Below are 22,825 nucleotides of genomic sequence, written 5' to 3' on the forward strand. Positions count from 1 at the left end.
AAAACTGGTTAAGTGTTTGAACTGGCAAACTAAATACCATGCTCAACAGAAGTTTACAGTAAAAGCCTTCCATTCCAAACAGAAAATAAACAACAAATCACTCTCTAATGTATGGCATGTCTATATACAGTAACTTCAAATTCTTCTCCGGGCTTAAGAATCTCATCTGCAGTTTTAATAATACTTCAGAAAAATTTCTGTGCAAGTATACTCATGTGCCCCACTGGTCTTCAACAAAAACAATGGGAATTCAAAAAAGCATTAGAAAAAAAAATGTTAGGGAATAGCTATGAAAATCTCAGTCTTTCACTCTTGATTATGGAAGCTTTTTAAAAGATGCCACCTTCCCAAACTTCTCTCTTGCAGGTCTGACTCCTTGTCTATATTGCAGAGCACAAACACATGCATGCTTCAGCCCATTCCAACATATAGGTGGCATTCCTTTATCTTTTCTTTCTGACACAGAGGGTGAGATTTCATAAGAAATACGAAATTTCAAATCAGCACAATGCCTTGAGATGGTTGTCTTTCTACTGATTATCAGAAGTAAAGATCTAACATAAATGGGGTGGTGAGGGGGAACCAGAACTCTCAAATTGATCAGAAGTTATACAGCACTCTCCTTTTATGAGGCCTAAGTTTTATTATCCTTTACATATACAATTACACAAAAAATGTATCATATCAAAAAATGTTTTGAAATAATCCAAGCTGCAAAATGAGTCCAAAATTAAGAAATACTGACATTAAGACTTTAAATTCACTAGAAGAGCTAAAAAGCACATCTCTGACACTCAAGACCTAACATCTTAAGTTTTAAGTCTCTGCTGTGAAGCATTAGGAAGATGCTCAACAAAATTGTTGTAATATGCTTTTTAATCACAGGAAGAAAAAGAATTTCTTTTCGTCTTACTGTTGTTCCCTGCAAATGTCTGAAAAACTGTAACTGAAAACTCCCTCAAAAAGTTTATCAGGCTAATAGCTCAAAAAATTTTGACTCAAGTGACTTAAATTTAGCCTAAGTGAAAGCCACCAGAACTAGGCTTTTAGTACCAACTATTAGAGAAATTAATACCTCTTTTACCTACAATTTGTAATTCTCATATTATGATACTATTGCCAAAATAAAGCTGCCTACCAAATCTAGCTCAGGGCTCCACAAGTAGCGACCAGCAGGCTGAAACAACCTGACAAAACACCAAGAGTGACAGTGCTCCTGGATTTAATCTCAAAAGATGTAGCTGATAAACACAGGTAAATCTAATAGCTGAGGCTCAGTGCTGCCTCCCTCTCAAGATATACAAGTACTGGAAAATCCCATGGACCAGAGCAGGAGCTCTTAGGACTCCCCACCCTTATTCTGAACCATCAAATCTCCTTTCTCTATCCCTCTTCTCCTCTACTCCCCATTCCTAAATTTTAGCCAGCCTGATCCCCTTAAATATTGGTGGAGTTCCTCTCTAGCATTTCTTACAGGGAAAGCAGAATCAAAGACTTGGATTCAAATTCTTTTGTGGTTATGCTTCTTCCCACTATCTCAGGAAACCATCTGTAAAGCAGACAAAATACTTTCCAATGTTACTAGATTTTAGAAAGCTTAGTCGATGGTGTTTACACAGCTTGGTAAAGATTCTTGGATGAAAGGTGCTATATATGAAAATTATCTGTACCACTGTCCACACATCACAGAGTAACAAACACCAAACTGCTATGGAGGTGAAAGAAGAATATAGTTAAAACCAATACTTCACAACAACTAGATACAGTCCAAGCAGAAGAGCAAGACTTTGCCTTTTTTTCTTTTTTCCTTTTTGTCTGGTACAGGCCGAATAAGTGTTCTTTGTTTCTTAAAGGTCACACTCAAAATGTCCAAAAAATAATGGAATGAAGTGTTTCAGTTCAGGTGACATCACCCTACAAGTCAACAGCTCCTCCTTTCTCCTTGCTGCTGGTTATGAAGGATTTATAATTTGTTCCTGCTTCTCCTCAGTTTTTCATTAAAAGAGTATACAAAAGAAGAAAGAAGGCTTATTTTCAATAATTCTCATAGTTGCTACCTCTCCTCCTGGAAGGGAGCTAACACGGGAGAGCTGGGGCAGGCAGAGGGGGCATGACCAAGCTGGCAATCCTGGAAATGCAGGACTTTGTTGGTTAAAGGGTGCCTGTGTTTTCATCAGGAAAAGCCACACATGCTCAAAACCTCACTTGGTGTGCATCCCCACAACTGCCACCATTTTGGCAGAACAAAGCCACACATGGTTACATCATACATAGACACATGCGGGATGTGCAGAACAGCTATTTTCGCTCAATGCCCAGCGAGAAAAAGTGGTGCAGCACTGTACAGAAAGGGTCCTCAGGGGCTCATTGCCCAGAGCAGTTACTCAGGGTATGCAAGGTTCAGGTTCTGGGTTCTTTTCTGCCTGTGGACACTCCAGCCCTCCTGTAAGAGTGACGAAAGTCCCATGGAGTAACTCGCTGAATTAACTCGCCGAGTTACTCGCTGAAGCTGTTATACTTTGGAGAATAGCAATCATTTACAAAAACGGCCCAGTGAAACAGAGGGGGAGGAAAAACCTGAGGGAGAAGGAGGTGGGAAATGAACATCAGGTCCTGTTATGAGAGAATTCACCTAGGACAACAACGATCATCTTGGTTCTGGCTTCTCTTCCCAAGATCACCAATACATCTATCTGACAAGAGTTTTAATTTAAGTCTTGCCTATGGAGCTGTCTGTTTTAAGACAATTAAGCAGCAGGTATTCTTTGTTCTGCTCTTCACAGCAAGTTCTGGCAGCCACTGTCAAACTAAGCATCATTAAGCTGATTCAGTTATTAGTACACCGCTAATTATTGTTTGGCAGTATTGCACTTTTTTTTTTTTTTGCTAAGTCTCACTGAAGAAAATAAGAAAAAAGGCTCTTCATAACCACTGCCTTAAAAGTATTCCACATCGACAAGCAGCCTACTAAGCATTTAGATTCCAAATCTGACCCTTCTCCGCATACACAGAGTTTATCTGTGCAGGTAACATGGAAATCTACCAGACAACAGCAACTGAAAGAAGCGACTGTATGAAGCAGTCCCAATGTATCTTCAACAAATTAAAAAAAAAAATTACTATTTATGGGGTTGTTCAAGCACTCGGAAGCATATCAGTAAACAGCTCTGATACCCTCCGACACTAGTAATTTACATCACAGAGGCCAAAAACCTTGTTGCAGTCCTGTACCTGGCAAGCAAAAGTGCTATTTATCACTGGATGCCCCAGATGACTCCAGAAATATGCTCTTTCCCATTGCGGCTCATTAGCAGCGGTTCTATGAATTGAAACAGATTTTTTTTTTTTGAGAATAAATGCTACAGGATGTTCTAAAAAGTTTAAGCTGTTCCTTTAGGAAACAAAACCAGCACCCCCACCATCATCCACATGGACTGCCTAACCTGATTCTACACAGGAATGCATCTGTTTCATCGCGAAGAGCCCTGATAACATGAATTGAAAGCTTGCCAGCCACCTTAAGACACAGATGTTCACATATTCTGGTAACTCAGTTTCAATACTGGATATACTCCACCCAACCCAGGTAGTGCAGATTTTTTACTTTTTTCATTCTGTGAAGAACAGTGGTGAAAGGAAAAAACTGAAACCTTAATAAACCTAGCACTTTCAGACTTCAAACAAGGTTTATATACACAGCAGTAGCTTTATGAAAGAAGAGGCACAGATTAAGAATTTGGAAAGACAAGTACATGTCCATTAGCTTTGGATCTTACAAATAAGTAATTGTTTTAAAATCCACCCAGCTTTCCTTTGTTCAAAAGGATATTTGCTAGGGGATTGTCTATGCATATATAAAATAAAGAGTAAGTATAGATCGTTACTTTCAGGTATGTTACATAGTCTACTTGAATAATGAAAAAGGTGAAACTACTTCAATTATGAATCCTTAACTAATTATAGAAATGGTAGTTTGGTCCAACTGTGAAAATACCATCTTTCATTCATTAGAAAAAACAGTCTTTAGAAGCAACTTACATCTATGTTAAATGCTGCCCTACTAACCAGCCTTCAAGAATTGCCAAATCTTTAAAAATTTATCTCAATGAATATTCCTGATTAGTTCTGTGTGATCATATTCTATCTTGTAGGAAAAAAAAAAAAAAAAGACCATGCACTGACCTTGCCTCTATACACACAACTTAGAAAAAACCAAAAAACAACCCACCCTGCATTAATTACTTCCATACAATTTTGAATCCACTGAAAAAAAAGTTTTAGTTCCGTAACTGCAAGGCAACACCTAGCCACCCCTCCGTTAATGAGGATTCTAGATTTGCTACAGAACTTGCAAGATTCAGGTTAAGCTCATGTAATTTAATTTTGAAGATCTATGTAAATCCTTGATATATTCTTCCATAAGAGATGTAGAAGCCATTGCATTGCAAAATATCTGAGCTCTAGTTCTCAAAATAAGCTGTCCAAATTTTAAATGGATAACAAAAGTGGGATCACTATCCATAACGTAAGTAGCAAATCACAACATATGGACCCGCTACTTACAACTGAGATGGATACAGTGGTGACACTTAAGTAACTTGGAAGGAGAAGAGAAAAAAAAAAAATAAAAGAAGAGTTTGCTCAAAATAATCAAACAGAAAGTCGTCTAGGAAAGTGAAAAGAATCTAACGACATTTAAAAAGAACGAATGTAAAGGCTTTTTGGAACAAACATTTGGTAAAAAATAGAAGCATAGATCATTTCACATTAGGTGACCCTTATGCAAATACTTAAATTATACACTCAAAACTAAGACGGATGTAATTAAATCCCAATATTTTGACTTTACTCACAAGTCAATTAAAAAATACATCTTGCAATAGTTGCAGGACACCACAAATTAATACAAAATCAAATGTTAAAGACAGATTAATTTGAGGTTAGACTTAATAGTACAGGATCAGAATTTAAGTTGAGTAGTTAATATATACTGAATAAAGAATTAGATGCAGGTCTTTAGCATTCTCACTGCAGTATCATATTAAGAAGTTTTGAACTATATCTGAAAGCTGTAATTACCTACACAAGCAGCTACACATTAAACAAGTTAGAAGTACAGCAGTATCTATAAAAACCTTTTGCAGTAACATCAGATAACTAAGTGCTGAAGAGAACCTTCAAAACCCTCAAACTGTCCAGCTCTTCATAAACTGCAATGTTATAGCCGGACACTGTGATAATTTTTGACAGCTGAGTAACATTCTTAATGTTTATTGCCAGTGAGGTCTAATAGCATTACTGCGTTTTAATAACATGGTAAAATAGAATAAGACACTGTTGCATATCAGTGTAACCACAGGTAGGAAAACAAAGACAAATGAGAAAAAGGAAAAAAGGCAGGAAGGGACAGTAGCAGCAACTAGGTGGACAAAAAAGAGCAACTAGGAACAAAAAGGTGGACTTCCAGAACTTTCATTTTATTATTTTGCTAATGCCTGCAGGTCCCATTTCTACACCAAACATAAATACCTTTAAAAAAGTTACAATTTCACGACACACAGTGCAATGAAACTGAACACGACTAAGTCTTTGGGTGTTAGTCATGCTCGGGGGGGGGGGGGGGGGAAGTAACTTTAAAATTCTTAGAAGATGATATGAATATTTACCCATGCCAGTTCCAGCTGGTGCAATCTCTCTGGAGAAGATTTCTACAGCCTCTTTTTGCTTATGGTGTACAGCAAGCCAAATAACAGCTTCCCGAGGACCCTGCTTCAAAAAAGTAGGAATTAGATTAGCTTAGATGCAGATCATCAGTAAAATTTACCAAACTGAAAAATAACTGTAGCTCAGCATTCAAGTTAAATCTAATGGAAATGTTTAGTGCCCACTGCTACAAACTACAATTTTCATTCAGTAACTTTTCATCCAGCATCACTATAATTTTCTGTTAATGTTTCATTATCTTTTTTATTTTGCTACCATGAAATCAACTATTGGCTATTTCGGACTGCTAGGACACTGTGCTGCTTCTCCAGCACATTCTCAAACAACCAAGTACTATAACTAACAGTACTTCATAAGAAACTAAGTATTTGGCCTCACTCTCAGTGGAACTGGCAAACAAACTTTCCCCTTATTTTAAGTGCACTGAGAATACTTTGGGGTCAAGTTAGAGAGCCAGGTTTACTTCTTTTGGCATCAAGAAACAAGCAGATGTGCTCACAGAAAATAATTCAAACCCAATCCTTGGGAGTTAAATGGGAGAATGGAATTGTAAAAGCCACCACGTTTCCAGAGAAGAGAGCAGACATTCCTCTAAAGGTAAACCTAACCAGTACTCTGCTCCCTACTCTATAGTCAACTAACATACCCATCCTTGCAGATAAGCACTCTCTCACTTAGGATTTACTTCTCTAAAAATCTTTCCTGCCACTGAAAGATCTACCACTGGAATCAATACACTGGCAAAAGCCTTAGAGTGAACGTTAGGTCTCACTGAGGGCAAAGACTGCATTTGCTCAAGAATTTGCATCCACCAGTAAAAATCACCTTTGGTCTACCTTTGAATCTCTAAAAATGTGAAACCTGCTCAAAATACAAGTCTGTCCCTAAGTGTCTCTTACTTGTCCCAAAGCACAAGCACAACCATTTCCATCATACATATGAAATGGGACTGAACTCCAAGTTCGGAGTTCTGCAGCAGGGTATTTCTTCTCTCTGATAGTCAGCTCTCTGGAAGTCAGCTTTTTTTGTTAATGAGCACAAAGAAAGTTTCTAAAGGTTCTTTAGTAATCTTACATTAAATTCTTGGCTTACTTAAATCAATGTAAAATTCAAAAAAAGAGGAGTTTGACTACAAGATACTAGGGGGTTTCTTCCAGTGTTGATGTCCTTTTTTATGTCAACAGGAAAGGATGTATTTCATGAAAGCATCAAAAACATACCAAAATTTGGGGTTTGTGTTTGGTTTTTTTTTTTTTTTTTTTTAAAATTCTACAGAGCTCAGAGGACTTCATAACTCTTTAAATGCCCTGTCTAAAGAATTCTTGTAGATTTGGTAACTGTTCTACTAAAAAATGTAGAAAAGCAAAGGAAAATTGAACATATAGCTACTTAGGATAATGAAAAGGACATTTTCCTGGAAGAAAGGAACAATTGGATTTTGGAAGATCCAAGCCAGACATTTGCTATACTAGGAAATGAATATACATTACTAAATAACTCATTTTTAGTTTATTCCAACTTTTTTCCCATCCCTGGAAGTATTTAAACGATGTTTGGATGAGGTGCTTAGGGACATAATGGTGGTCTTGGTAGCGTTAGGTTTATGGTTGGACTCGATGATCTTAAAGGTCTTTTCCAACCTATACGATTCTGTGTGATTCTGTGTGATATAATAATTTCTGAAGCATTTAATAGCTTCCCAATTGTGTATGAAATCATGAAGAATATTTTAAAATAACACTTTTCCTCCTAGTGTAACACTTAACAGATTTTAGCAAAAAGCCTATTTCTTTACAAACACAGAAACCAGTGACATTTCTGAAAGCACTGGAGATTAAATACTGAGGAGACAGGAAGGATACAGACGCTGTTAGAATTCAACAGCCCCAACTTCAAAATGCAGGGGTTGAGCTGTGGAGCAGAGGGGACACGTTTTCTTAGTCAGATGAAAAGAATGGAGCCATGACACCTTAAAGGAGTCCTCCCTCCTCTGGGCTAAGGAACAGAATCATCCTACACAGCACCGAATTTTTTATGACTTAATACTGAAGAGACAGAGGAACCCTTCTTCATGCTAACAGCATCTTTCCTCTAATACATAGGAACAGGAGAGAAAAGATAAACACCTTGAAGTTGTTACTATATGCAGGCAGTTGTTAGATGAACTGAATTAAAGTTGTGATCAAACAAAACCACGTCTCATCCTTCTTGCTGTCTGTTTTGATGTTTGTTCACTACCCAAAGTTGAATGGGTGTCCCTGATTTCAAGAACAAGAAGTCATGTCAAAAACGATTCTAAAATTACTTGAAGTAATTGTCAATTTACACAGCTGGCAGTGAAAAATGCTAGACTATTATGCGTAATAAAATAAAAATTTACTCATTAGAATTCTACTAAGTTTAACAGTACCATAATAAAGCAAACTGCCTCTTTCCCCCCCCTCAAATTTTAAGACTCGACTAAACATTTTAAACTTAAAAAAAATATTTTTTTCCCTTCAAAATAACCTGAGAAACTACATGCTGGAGCTGAATTCCTAAATTGCCTGTCTTTTAACACATCTCCTAACTCTAGTGCTTCTTATTTTAATTGCCCACATTTCTGTGAAGCTGCATTCTTTAAAAACATTAATAAACCAGCAAATTGAATATTAGCTTTTGAAATACTGATGTCTTGTATATTAGGATAATTTTCCTGTGTGTATACAGTACATTTTTCTCAAAAGCAATACTGTTGAACATGTCAACATTCGAAAATCTCAAGTCAATTTCAGGAATTTAAGTAACTTCAGCAATGTAGGAACATGGATGTATTTCCTAGTGGCAGCTGCTGACATGGGGCTTATCATAACAGTTGTAATACGCTGCACCAAGCATTCTGGCTACTATAAGAGTATTCAAAAGAGACCATTATGTTAACAGACTACTAAATCCTCTATTCCAACTCAAATACATGACAAAACCCCAACACAAACAAGCTCACTTATGCCAGCTTATACCAAGGGAGGAAAACTTCCTGACTTTATTGGGTTTTAGTTGATGACCAGCTATAATGAAGGGCCTTCTTATTTTAGTGTGTTTAAACCTACGTCCTAAATATTCATGAAGTTGAAAGATTATTTTTCTCGACTTCCTATTCTGGTGGTATATCCACACAGAGGCACTCTGAGGTAGTGTAATAGTAAATATAATTGCTTTCATCTTTCTTAAGTACCCCTGTGTAGTCATACTCACACAGACACACACAGAGTTCATTTCTCAGCCTCCGAGCTCCCAGCCTGGAAAACACCTGCCACAATACTATCAGGTAGGAAATCCTGCAAACTTGAGTCACACTTTTTTAGTTTATCTCAATACTCAAGTAGGCAAACCCTAAAATAAAAGTTTAGCAGAGCCAAAGTAGGAGAGGTTATATTATTATCATATTATAATTATATCATATCATATCTGATAATATATTATATATTATCAGATCATGTATCACTGAAAGGATAGAAATTTCCTTCTATGAATACAGAAACAGATGTCCTGATCAAGATAATATAAATAAGAAACCAATCAGTTTCCAATTTTTGAAAGTTTCACTAGATTGTTGTAAAAAAACTGTTGCTACACAGAAAATATGCAGCCATCACACCAACTCAACAAATGCATTTTTTTAAACACTCAGTGTTCCCAAAGCTACCAAGAGATTCATTAAATTACTACAAATAATAATTAATAGGAAATACTCTTGCACAAGACAGCTGCAAGACACAATGGTCTATGAAAATAATAAGCTGAATTCTGTTCTGAGTGGGTGAATCCAGTATAAAAACTGGATATATAGACTATTGTAAAGTCACCTATCTTACAGTATCATAATTAAAACAAAGAATAGCAAACCAAAGTTATACTTCATCAAGTCTTAACAATGTGTTGTAAATTGGTTAACAAAGGGTTAGTAGAAAACTAACAGACACAGCACATACAGTTTTTGTATAGAAAACTGTAAAACCTGATATACTATTAATAGATACCTTTCACATGAAACACATCCAGTATTGCAAAACCATGAACTCACTGATGCTGTGACACTGTCACACTTCTTCCTCCCCAACAGAAAACTACAGAGCAGAAGATACTAAAAATTAAACACCACTAGGGTTACTCAGTGCTGATTCAGGTCCCTTTCTTGCTCATGCTGGGCTGCTGCTGACAAAGCAAGCTATCAGAATGGCAAGCAACAACCCCATAAACAGGTGGGGAAGAGTGAGAAAGGAAAGGAGGCAAGCATTTCTTGATTTCTCAAGGATACTTTGTGTGTCAGGAACAGTCAATACTCCACACAGCAGCCCAGACTACAGTATACAGGCCTCCATAAGCCTGGGATATACAGTGATTTCACAGTTGCAAAGGCAAACCTTTGCACCCAGTTTGACAGATCTGTGAGAGAATTAGTCCAGGCACACTGGACATCTACACTGAGGTGCAAATATTGTTGAACTTATCCTGTCCTGGTATTCATATACATATTTGCTTCTCCTCTTTAAATTTAGATGGTAGAATCTTCAAAGCAGGAACTGTTTTCCTTATGTGTTAATATACCGCCTAACATAACATGGCTCTGGTTTGGAGCACTGTTATTTGCAACCCAAATAACCATGTCCAATTTTGTATGGAAAGATGCGGTAGGAAAGAGTGTTTAAGAGACGACATTATTCCTACCTGCAGCCCCAAAGGGCAGATGTTTTCCTTAGGATTCTATGACTTTGTATTTTAAAATGGAAAAGCAAACCCCACTCCTCACCCCTTTTTCTCAAGCAACTGTGGCTGCTTTCAAGATGAAAACTTTTCTGAACTGTTGAAGGAACCAGGTGAAGGGGGAAGGCAATGGAGAGATTTCCTGTATTCCAGCCTCAGCTCTCACATCCTATTTCAGGCATGTATGGGATGCACATACAATGGAGATAAAGCTCTATTTACTTTTAATATAAAACCTGGGAGTTGAGGCTGGAAATACAGAAAATACTACAAAAACCCAATTTCATTTGGAAAATTTATTTAATGTACTGTAAGCAAGGCAAACTGAACAATGAGGAAGGAGAAACTGTTCTTTTTCAAACCACTATTCACTCTATACAACAAGACAGAAAACTTTCTATGTAATGATTTAATTAAAGAATGTATTACAATGCATAATCATAAGGAGCTGGTATGAACAGAACACAGACAACATCTGGAACATCTGTTCCTATGTTTCAAAACTTTGATTCTGCAATCTCAGTAACACACTTAACACTGCAGGGTTTATGGTCCTAAAAGGAAAAAGACCACATTATAAAGCTGGTTCATCAGGAAGCAACTCTTGCTGCTGTGCAGAATGAAACTGAAGTTCAAGCACTAAAATGAACAGCTGCAGATATAACTTGCCCAATTTCGAAGAACACTTAATTTACTATAGTAAGAAGTTCACTGTCTTTCTCCACATCATGTTCTTGTTTCCTATACATACAAATTGTCAGCTATTTTAAGTGTTGGCACTCCTAAGATCAAACTCACAGAGCTGAGTTTTGCCACGTGTACATTAAGAGTTTTGCAAGACTGTCATTGACTAAGAAGAATTAGATACTACTGTTTTGGAACAAACTAAACTGTCTAAATATTTAAAGTGCATGTAAGTGAGGACAAGATTTACAGTCTTTTTCCTTTAAAAAGGACTTTCATATTCTAGATTAGGAAAACAGACCATGGATATCACAGCTGCAGTGGCTATGGCCATCATTCATATTCTTACATAAGAATTTAAGAAGTCCCAAGATACAATGTAGGATTTATATAGTTGAAGATTCACAAATAGTACTCACAGACAGTTTTAAAGTTGCACAGGCAACAATAATTCTGCCATTTACTGACCTTGCAACCTTTATAATGTGGTCTTTTAGAGTTATATCTAATGCAATATGTCTACATCATAAGAACTTTTGTAAGAAGATATTTCTTCAGATGAACAACATTTTTGTAAGATTTCATATCAGTGCTTCTGGAAGACCCAATACTGCAAAGACCTTGTCAGTGTTAATTTTGTACACTAAGTAGTGACACTGAATTCTTTGCAAGATGATGGTGTGAAATTCCCAAGATGATAGTGACTTCCTTTAAAGTTGTGGAATAGATAACAATATGGAGAGATTAAAACAGGTCAGTAAAAGTTTAAGAACACTCCACTGAATACTTACACCATCTATACTCCTTCTAGCATGAGGTCCATATGTATCTTCAGACCCTAAAACCTGTATGTTAACTGCACTGTAATCTTCATACCCAAGCTGACTGAAAATAAGACGAGTCCTGCAACAAATGATTTTTTTTTATTAGTAAACTGCCTCAAAATGATTATCTGAAGTAGCCCTGTGTGGTCCACAGGAGTTAGCTCTGTCATGTAAACTGGACTATGAAAACTTTACACTAAACAAATATATCCAAATACTACAAATCAAGCAATTACTGACAAAGAAGTTACGCCTCTGAATTTATCCCTAGGTTTCAAACGGAGCCTTTTGTTTATTCAAATTATTTGAAAGATGACAGGCAAAGACAAATAAATGGATTTCAGCTCTTACTTTTATCTTTAAAACAAAGACAGCTTGAAATGTAATTACAGTATATGCAGTCTTCCTGGTTTTCATACTGGTAATTCAGTTCTTAACTCTGTTTCTGCTACACGGCATTATGAACTATCAATAAATATATGGAACTACCACATTACATCACAGGCACCAATGAAGAAAAATCGAACTGAAGAAGGAACTTTTATTCAAACCTTAAAGGTATTTATTTGGGATTAATGAACATACGACTCAAATGCCAAAAAGTAGATAAAGCTTTTAAAGAGAACATTTCTTCATTACTCATGCCTGGCACTGAAATCCCTCAAACTCTTTCTATAAGGATATTTCCACCAAAAGCACTTGTGTCTAGAGTGCCAAGTTTGTCCAATCACAATTAATAATGGGGATGAACATTACATTCTTTTTATATACCATGAAAACATACACTGCTTTAAGAGAGCCAGGAATTAATACTGGTTTTTGACAAATATTAAATTTGGATTAAATAGACTATTTGCAACAACTCTTAGAAAAAACAGCCCAACGCTCAAGCACTAAAACTGAAAAATGACTGCTATAGTTTAAAAAAAAAAAAAAATCATATGAAGTCCAAACTCCAAAAAAATCACAGTAAAGAGAGTTAGGAAAAAAGTTTTAAAAGAATCCAACCGTTAAAAATAGTCCAATTTATTAACATGTTGTTGTTAACATGTTGTTGTTAACATGTTGTTGTTAACATGTTGTTGTTAACATGTTGTTGTTAACATGTTGTTGTTAACATGTTGTTGTTAACATGTTGTTGTTAACATGTTGTTGTTAACATGTTGACTGGAAAAATAAGTTAAATTCTGAAGCACCTAAACTGGTTTCCCAATAATCTCGGTCTGGCACCTGTCTAACTGTATAAAAGATTTTATCAGTTGAAACATTGGAATTATGTTAGGATGAGAAAAATATTTTGCATCAGTGGAACATTTTGAAGACACTGTTAATATATCATAATTGTTGTAAATATTAGCATGGTACCTGAAAAATGAAGCAGTGTACAGGACTTGAATACAAAATGTCATTTTCTAATTGTTGTAAAGAGATGAAGGTGGTCCATGTACCACAAATGAGGCCATCTTTATTTTGATGACCGCAGAAAGACAGATACTTCATTTAAGGTACCTAAATTTGGAAACCATGCCTGTAATAAATTATTTTAAGTTATTTATCTACAAACATTACAATTAGAGATACTAGAGTTCAAAACACATTCTGTGGGTAAATTTTAGCCCCTTCATGTGTCTTAGTAATGCAACAGAGAACCATCAAAAATAAAAGGACACCAAAGACTACTCCAAAGAGACTTCACACACATACAGCCAAATCTCTCCTGCTTTCAAAAATGAATAAACAAATAAAGGAGAAGCATGCAAAAAAGAAGTGAAAGAAGTCATACTACAGGCTGCCAAAGCTGCTTAATGTCTTAGGCTGCCAACTAACTTGACCCGTACAATTGAAGCACCTTAAATTTGTACGCCTTATTCTGTACTTGCTGCCATTAGACTACCAGGCAGAATTTAATGCAGAACGGACTGGAAGCCGGCTAGCTGAAAGGTCATGTCCTTACGACATTCTCTTGCAACAGGAATTAGTGGAAAGACTGAAGTCAGAGCTTCCTAAAGAGATGTAGCTGCTGGTAGATCATACTCTGACAGTGATCATTATAGCTTAACTTTTATTCTATATCTGGGCTGACAGACACAAATCTTTTGAACATGCTGAATAAACGATTCCACTCATTAAACTGTTTAAGACTGTGCTTGAGATGGAGAATACATTGATGGGCAATACTGTTTATTGTGATTCTTAATGCACAGAATAAGCCACAGCTGCTCCAGGCATGCCTCATGGGCTAGAGGCCACTTATCAAGACAGCTAACCAGGCTTTGGTTATGTCCCATCACCCCTCTTCTGAGGATTACTCAGGACAGCACAGTAAGCAGGCTGAATTAATTTTCTAGTGGTCACAGAGGCAGCAGCACCAAAAGCTGTTTCAGTCAGACAAAAGATTCATGTAGTCCAGTCTGAAATAATCCAAAATTTCCAAAATAATCACCTAGCTTCCAAAAAGATTGCTTTTCAGGGACTTCCGAGTCCCCAACTCTTTGTATTTAACAGCTCTTGAAGGGTTTTTTTCCTTCATTGATTTTCTCAGTAGCTCTTGGACATGTACACTTTTAGCATTCGCACCACTGAAGAAAGGTATTCTATAGCTTAATTACGCATCCCGTATCAGCCCACTCTCATCTGCTGTGTCTCTTGAGGGAAGTCACACAGCTCCTCCTTCATCACAGTGCTGTACATGGGCACATGAGCAATAAGTCACTCTAAGTCCACAGCAAACCTTGCATTTCATCTGAGCAGATCATCCTGAGTGCCATCCCACAGCATGTAGAGGATAACCAAGGGATCAAGCCCAGCCAGCATGGGTTCAGGAAAGGCAGGTCCTGCTTGACCAAGCTGATCTTCTATGACAAGGCGACCCGCATAATGGAGGAGGGGAAGGCTGTAGATGTTGTCTACCTAGACTTTAGTAAAGCCTTTGACATGGTTTCCCACAGCATTCTCCTGGAGAAACTGGCTGCTCATGGCTTGGATGGGCATACCCTTCACTGGGTAAAGAACCGGCTGGATGGCCGGGCCCAAAGAGTGGTGGTGAATGGAGTTTACTCCAGTTGGCAGCCAGTCACAAGTGGCGTCCCCCAGGGCTCTATGTTGGGGCCAGTCCCATTTAATATCTTTACCAATGATCTGGACAAAGGGATTGAGTGCACCCTCAGTAAGCTTGCAGATGACACCAAGTTGTGTGGGAGTGTTGATCTGCTTGAGGGTAGGAGGGCTCTGCAGAGGGACCTGGACAGGCTGGATCGATGGGCTGGGGCCAATTGTATGAGGTTCAACAAGGCCAAGTGCAAGGTCCTGCACTTGGGCCACAGCAACCCCATGCAACGCTACAGGCTTGGGGAAGAGTGGCTGGAAAGCTGCCCAGCGGAAAAGGACCTGGGGGTGTTGTTTGACAGCCACCTGAATATGAGCCAGCAGTGTGCCCAGGTGGCCAAGAAGGCCAATGGCATCCTGGCTTGTATCAGAAATAGCGTGGCCAGCAGGACTAGGGAAGTGATCGTGCCTCTGTACTCGGCACTGGTGAGGCCGCACCTCGAATCCTGTGTTCAGTTTTGGGCCCCCCACTACAAGAGAGACATTGAGGTGCTGGAGCGTGTCCAGAGAAGGGCAACGAAGCTGGTGAAGGGTCTGGAGCACAAGTCTGATGAGGAGCAGCTGAGGGAACTGGGGTTGTTTAGCCTGGAGAAAAGGAGGCTGAGGGGAGACCTTATCACTCTCTACAACTACCTGAAAGGAGGTTGTAGAGAGGTGGGGGTCGGTCTCTTCTCCCAGGTAACAAGTGATAGGACGAGAGGAAATGGCCTCAAGTTGCACCAGGGGAGGTTTAGACTGGCTATTAGGAAATTTTACTTCACTGAAAGGGTTATCAGTCATTGGAAGAGGCTGCCCAGGGAAGTGGTTGAGTCGCCATCCCTGGAGGTATTTAAAAGATGTTTGGATGAGGTGCTTAGGGACATGGTGTAGTGGTGGTCTTGGTAGTGTTAGGTTTACGGTTGGACTCGATGATCTTAAAGGTCTTTTCCAACCTATACGATTCTGTGATTTCTAACAGGTGTCTGTCCTAGTGTACTTGCTGCATGGGTCTATAATAGAACGGGGCGGAGGGGGTGAGGGGGAAGTTGTATATAAATCATGGCACAAAGAGATAGATCTCACAACTAGAAAGACTGGGGCTGAGTAAATGCTCAGAGACTTCTGTGAGGACATGGAATTGTATTTAAGAGGAATCCCTCCTTGCCCAAATATACTGACATGACAATATGACTAAAGGTTTATCAGTCTGTCTTACAAATATAAAATTGTTCTAGCAAACAAAATCATTAGTCACATTTTACAAGGTACTAAGATAATTTTGTTTAAAACAGAAACTTGGTAAACTGCCTACGTTTCATAGCACTAAGATTTTTGATAAAAAGAAATTCTGTGAAAATCAGTGAAAACTAGTTTCACATGGGTTTCTCTCTGGCACCTAATAAATTTTAATCTGAATCATGGCTTTTCCCTCATTAATTTGGGTTTCTCTCCACTATCCAGCCATCTATTTTCAACAATATTTGAGACCTTTCTCGCTCTGTCAAATGTAGCTGAAGTGTAGTTATATGTTGAAAACAGGTCTCCTAAACAGGCTGCTGTTTGAAAGCCTTGAAATGTCCTCCCAGTTGGAAGATTATGATCTTCTAGGGTTCTTACAAGGTTAATGTGGTTGCCAGTATATGTCACAGTTCTGTTTTCACCACCTCTGAAAAGAAAAAGTCAAAACCCCTTCAAAGACTCAAATACTAACCTTTGCAGAATACTGTCTGCAGTGCATTTTCCTTTTTGTACTGCCTTTGGACCGCCCACTGGACAGACAGCAGTAGCTCTGAAGCCATCAAGGTAAGTGGCATTTACCTAACAATAAAGGGATTACGAAATTACATGGGATTCAGTACTGATATGCTATAAATGCTCTCTGACAATCATTATCCATACATTAAACAGAAGTGGAATAGCAAAAAAACCATCATCATCATCACAAAAATTTACTCCATTATTTAAAATTCAAAATTCTGTTGGAGGAAGATTCAAATCCGTAAAACTGTGAAACTCTGAATCACTTCTAATTGTCATCCTTAGACTCTCCTGTACTTACCTGTTTTGGTACATCGGACACATTCTGATGCTGAAAAGCTGAATCACAGTGAAATAGATCAGACATAAGTTTCCCAGAAGTATTAAAGTAAATGTGGAAAAATATCACATACACGCACACACAAAAGAACATGCTATACATTGCAAACATTTAACTAATAAGCATTTTACTAGACTTCCAGTGCTACAGCTGCTTAATAGAGCTCTAATACAGTGAAAGTAATGACCATAATGCATCGCCATAAATGGTAGAAAAGCTGTAATAAGAATATCTAAACTAAGCATGATGAGCATTTTCAACATTTGTTACCTAACAAAAAAACAAAACCAGAAATTGAAGAACCTGGTAAGATATTCAGCATAACTCTCTACAACCAGAAATGGTTTTTCTACAGTAAATTTTCTAACACTTTACCCAGCCTTCTTTTAAATATCCCAAAAAATGGTGTTTCAGCTATTTCTTTTGAGAAGCTATTTCCCAGGTAATGTATTTCTCATTACCTTCCCTGAAATTTACCTTGTATCCCACTATCTCTTATCATTGTTTTACTATACTTCACCTTTAATGCAGCAATTAAATAATTTTCTTCTACACTTACTGTAAAGTTACTGAAAGATGTAACACACCCTTAAAATATTTCTAGCTTGTTATAATGCCCATTCAGTCACTTCCTAGCCAAGTTGAACATACTAAGTTCGTTTCCTAAAAATTACTTCTAAAACAAGTGTGCAACGCATATGTCCATTTATCACTGACAGCCAATTACACAGTTTAAAAAAGTATAAATATTTCACAGGAAATCTAACTTATGTATTTTAGAATATCATTACACTGTTTAATAGACAAAATGGAAGATATATTAAAAAATATTCCTAAACATATACATTTCCAATGTCCTATTTAAGACATAGTAATAAATAAGAAAGAAACAAACGAAAACTTATTTTTATTTTACTGCTATGTAAAAACCAAACTGTCATCCTGTTTTGTTTATTCCATTTCATGGTTCATCAACTGAAAATCTCAAATCTCAGTTATTTCCTTTAGATATACAGAAGTATGGAAATGTAAAGTCAAGAACAAAAACTGCAGGAGGAGAAGGCTGCTGAACAGAACAGTTGCTTAAAGTTGCCAAGCAGCAGCAAAACATTCTGCTTCAAACCGCACACTTGGACCAAGGAATAAAAAGTATTTCTTGCTTCGTACATTCACTGCCTTCTCTATTTGCCCGTATCAGACTCCACTATCTACTACAGGAATAATAAGAGCATTAGCGTAACTATCATTTGATTAATGGAATTTGATGTTTTGTACAAACGTATACTCTTCATTCCACATCATTTTTAGGAATTACTTCTAAACTGACTTCTCCATCAGTTATACAATGACACTGTAAGCCTGATTTTTAAAACTAAACATCTTTTAGAAATGTGCTTATAGTTTATGTTTTAAGACGTTTTTTTTGTTGTTTCAAACACAACAAAAATGTATTTTCAGATTAAAAAGACACAGTTATTTCCAGATGCAGATAATGCAGACACGGATCACTCAGAGAAAGGAAGTGTGTTGTTCCTGTATTATGTAACTAGAACTCTTGAACTAATCATTAAAATTCTGAGGAAATGCAAAAAGCTGACAAGACAATACTGTACTGAAATTGTAGGTTGCCTATTAAAAAAAAAAAGAATGTTTCATTATATTAGGTGAAAGTTTAGAAAAATTCATGTTCAGATTACAATCCCGCAATACTTTTAAAATATCAACCCCCTTTTTCATAAAGCCGATACAAACGTGATTACTAGGAAGCTGACAGAAGTGAAAAACTAACTAAGGGCATGAGAAAAGTAACCTGTAGTATACTACTCGATTCTAAAAATGCTTTGTCAGTATGCTTCAATTATGGGCCTTTAGGGAGCTCTTCTATTCTGACTTTACAACTCGCCAAAACCAAACCTGCTTTAGTGATATTACTATTTAACTTTGAAATACTGTGAAACTCAGTCTTATATAAAACTGGTTTTAGAAGTGTCAGAAATATTTAAAAAAATGCAGTAAAAAGTTTTGAAGAGAAATGATGCTCAGACATACATTATATTATTTAAACAGAAATATTAGCACAATTCCCTGCTTAGGTTAACTCATTTCTGATATGGCTGTGCTAAGCAGTTAATTTCTGATCTCGACCTTGCTTCTGTAAAAAGTCAGTTTTGCCACTAGTTTAAACAAAAAAAGGATCCAGCCCTACTGGTACTTTACCAGAACTGTATTACCTTAGCATCCATTCAGGGAACGGAGAACACTAGAAGACTGTAGTAACAAACATAAAACTTCACAATTTTACTAGAAGTACGGGTCTCTTTCAACAGAATATTTCAGGAGACTATCAGTCTCATTCTTAGTTGCTCTCTTGACAGATGTAGTTACTCATTACCTACCTTTTGAAAACTACTTGGCAGATCAATTTCACAATGAAACAGAATAAAATTAACATGCCAGTATAAAAATCAACAAGTATAAAGGTGTTAGTGGGCCAAGATGTTTTAAAAATTATTATTATGACTATAAAAGAAACATCCCAGCCTTCTCTGGAGGTTTGTGGATAAGACTGTTACACAAATTAACATGTTTTTATGTATCAAATAAGGTTTGTCTTTTTTTCTTTTTCCCCTCTTTCTTTTACTCTCAGAGCAGGGAGGATGAGGATTTTACAGTGGTAACAGTTTTTGGCAAAAAATATTTAGTATTTTCTTCAAAATATAAAATTTTGTAAACCAAAAATACCTTACACTCCACAGAAAGAGACGATACCTTATAAAACGTTGAAGGAGGCGATCCTTTTGCTCCATGAACTTTCACTGCCCCACCGTCAAAACCTATAGCAGTTAAAAATCAATATTTAAACTTCTTCAATATAACTTTAGACATTATTTTGTGATACATATTAATCAAATCCACTTAATTAAAAAGCAAATCATTGATAGCTGTACTGCCACAGAAGAGAGAACCTTTCACAAAACAGTCCTCCTTGCCTTAGAAACACAAACAGCAAATTGGTGCCTAAATTCATTACTTCAATGAGTCTTTTAATAGAATGCTTGAAACGTTTATTCATGTACTTAAAAAATATTTAACACAGAAAGCAGCCTTAGGACTTCGGACCCAATAGTTATTTTCCACTTAACAGCCCGTTATTGCACACACTAACACAGCACATATAATTTACTGTAGTTGGCTGAAGTGGCAGTCCTTCACTTGGTAAAGAAACAAAACAAGAAAGATCAGAAACCAGTGAGAGCCTATTTGCTGATAGCTTAGTAAGTGAAGGAATAACTTAACTTTAGCCTTCTTGTCAATAACAGAAACAAAACAGTCTGCATGTATGTTCCAGGGCAACTACCATGTTCAGTATTAGGAATATTAATGCCAAAAAGAAACTGGAGAAAATTGCTGTCATGGTATCAGGTTCAAGCTTGAACTGGAGAAAATCAATAGGTGCAATTCCTTGAAAATTAGCAGTGCGGGTTCAGCACCTTATGTCAGACTGAATTATACTGTAGCTCACCTGTGCCTAACCCGTGCTTGCAAATATTTAGGAAGCAGTTCAAAGCTTTACACAAATACTCTGAAGAGATCAAATCAGAACATACCTGAAAAAGTGAATGTGACTAGCTGAAATTTTACACATCACTCAAATAACATCATCACTCTCTCTGCAAGATTGACATAAGGTTAATTTAACTCTCTCAATACAGAACAATATCCCTAGTCAGGGTGAAGATGTGGAAGAGTTTCATGTTCCAAGTGAAGGAGTAATACAAAGAAGAAACCCCGCAAAACAAAATGTATAGCATCCATTGACAAAAAGAAAACAGAACCACCTCTTAGTTCAAACACTGCAAGTAATCCAGCAGGACAATAAAATCGGCAATGTAAACAGCAAAAATAGATAGCTTGCCTGTTTTTACTGGTGTACGTGTCAAAGCACTTCAAACTGAAAATATTTAAGAAATCTGCCCATTTTCCATCTGTTATATTTCTAAGGCGGCTAACTGAAAGTTCATGTGAAAGTTCATTTTAAGTTCAAACATGTCATATCGGGTCATTTGCAAGCTAAAAGTTCATAGGGAGGTTAGGGTTTCTTTTTTTTTTTTTTTAAAAAGACTAGTGACTAAGAGCAGCAAGCTGGCCTTATCAGACTGCCATTTGGTTATGTCGCATGAGCAGAATAATACTGTACAATTTTACAGTATTTTTATTATTGAATCAAAATATTTTTGATGCTACAGTGTTTTGAGTTTTACCACAGTAAGTTTTTAATTTGAGATTTCAATTGTTCTAAGTTTTATAAAGACACTCAGCATAAGTTCCACTAGAATGAAAAAGGATATATAAAACAGATGGAGTAAAAAACAAACTTCAAATGACTGTAGCTAAACATTTTTTTCAAGCTGTCTTATCCAACCTACAGATCTTCAAATCTGTTAAGCCTGGGGTTTTTTTGTTTGTTTTGCTTTTAAAGCTAAATCCAGAATATACATTACATCCATCTTTAGTCTACTGGCTGTTGAGAGTTTCGAGAATAGCAAATAGACTCTTTCGAACAGAGGTTCTCTGGTGGAAGTCCTGTACCCAAGCATGCTTCTACCACTTGAGATGATCCAATTAAATGTCTAAGAAAAACACTATTACCAATTAGTGCTTTGAAAGACGCAGCTTTCTATTGTTACTAACATTTCAAATGCCATATGAGAAAACATGTACAAAACATACATTTTTTTGAGCAAAGAAACTGAGCTGCAGTTTAAAAACACCACACTGAAATCATAGTGGAGGTGTCTCAGTGTTGCTCACACAGAATACATAGTTTAAAGACTTGGTAGGTACAAAGCGTGCATGAAAAAGTAAAGCAAAAGGAGTAGTGATCAATCTAGCAAAAGTCCTTGAAAAAAATTAGTTTAATACAGTATCGTACTCTAAGGAACTGATTTAACAAGAAACATGCACAGAAAACATGGAAATTAAAGTAACTGCTCTAGTTTGATAACCCAGTTCACTGACAGAGATCTCTTAACATGTAAAAGGACTAACCTGGAATTTCGGTGATGGAAACTTCAGAAAAGTCACATGTGACATCTGGTAAAAGATAGCGCCGAGGATTGCCCAATTCATACACCAACTGTTCAGCTACAGTGCCAAAAGAGATTAGTCCCCCTGTGTCTGGTGGTTTGGAAAGAATAAAGTCTCCTTCAGAGGAACATTCTACAATGGGAAAGCCTATGTTGTGCCTAGAATATGAAAAACATGGAAAAAACCCTATAAATACAAAGGGAAAGTGAAAAGAAAAATGAGTAACAACATACCAGAATTTTATGGTAATGACTAATTAAATACAACTGATCAAGAGTTAGAACATATCTGGTTGATTCTGCAGAAACATACACAAGAAAAAAAAAAAAATCACTGAACAAACTGCTCAACCAAAATAATAAGAGGATGGATTTTATTGCCTGGCAAAGGAGTGCAGATATAACAACAGATACCAACAGTAAACGGAGAGAAGTGGGGAAGGGAATGGAGAAGGACACTAACAGAAACGGTTAAAGTAAAAAGGAGCCAAAACAATTGGAGGACTATGATTAAACAGGTAAGTCCAGAAGAAAAAACATGATTGCTAATTCTAGCCTAGTTTGGCTACAGCAGCACACAC

At 36.9% G+C, this 22,825-nt stretch overlaps 1 protein-coding gene across 3 annotated transcripts in view; it reads right to left on the minus strand.

Moving 5' to 3' along the window:
* The window catches only part of LOC142409185 (uncharacterized), a 68,388-nt gene that overhangs the window by 26,377 nt on the left and 19,186 nt on the right, over positions 1 to 22,825 (minus strand). For 2 of the 3 annotated variants that reach the window (XM_075500411.1, XM_075500413.1), the window contains exons 9-13: positions 22,207 to 22,403; positions 19,927 to 19,991; positions 16,771 to 16,877; positions 11,943 to 12,054; positions 5,667 to 5,769 (exon numbers count right to left, since the gene is read on the minus strand). In XM_075500411.1, coding sequence (XP_075356526.1) covers positions 5,667 to 5,769; positions 11,943 to 12,054; positions 16,771 to 16,877; positions 19,927 to 19,991; positions 22,207 to 22,403 — 584 coding nt within the window. The remainder of the gene's footprint in view (positions 1 to 5,666; positions 5,770 to 11,942; positions 12,055 to 16,770; positions 16,878 to 19,926; positions 19,992 to 22,206; positions 22,404 to 22,825) is intronic. The other variant, XM_075500412.1, reaches the window with a different exon arrangement.

Source organism: Mycteria americana, chromosome 4 (genome assembly GCF_035582795.1).
Source record: "Mycteria americana isolate JAX WOST 10 ecotype Jacksonville Zoo and Gardens chromosome 4, USCA_MyAme_1.0, whole genome shotgun sequence".
Taxonomy (NCBI): Eukaryota; Metazoa; Chordata; class Aves; order Ciconiiformes; family Ciconiidae; genus Mycteria; species Mycteria americana.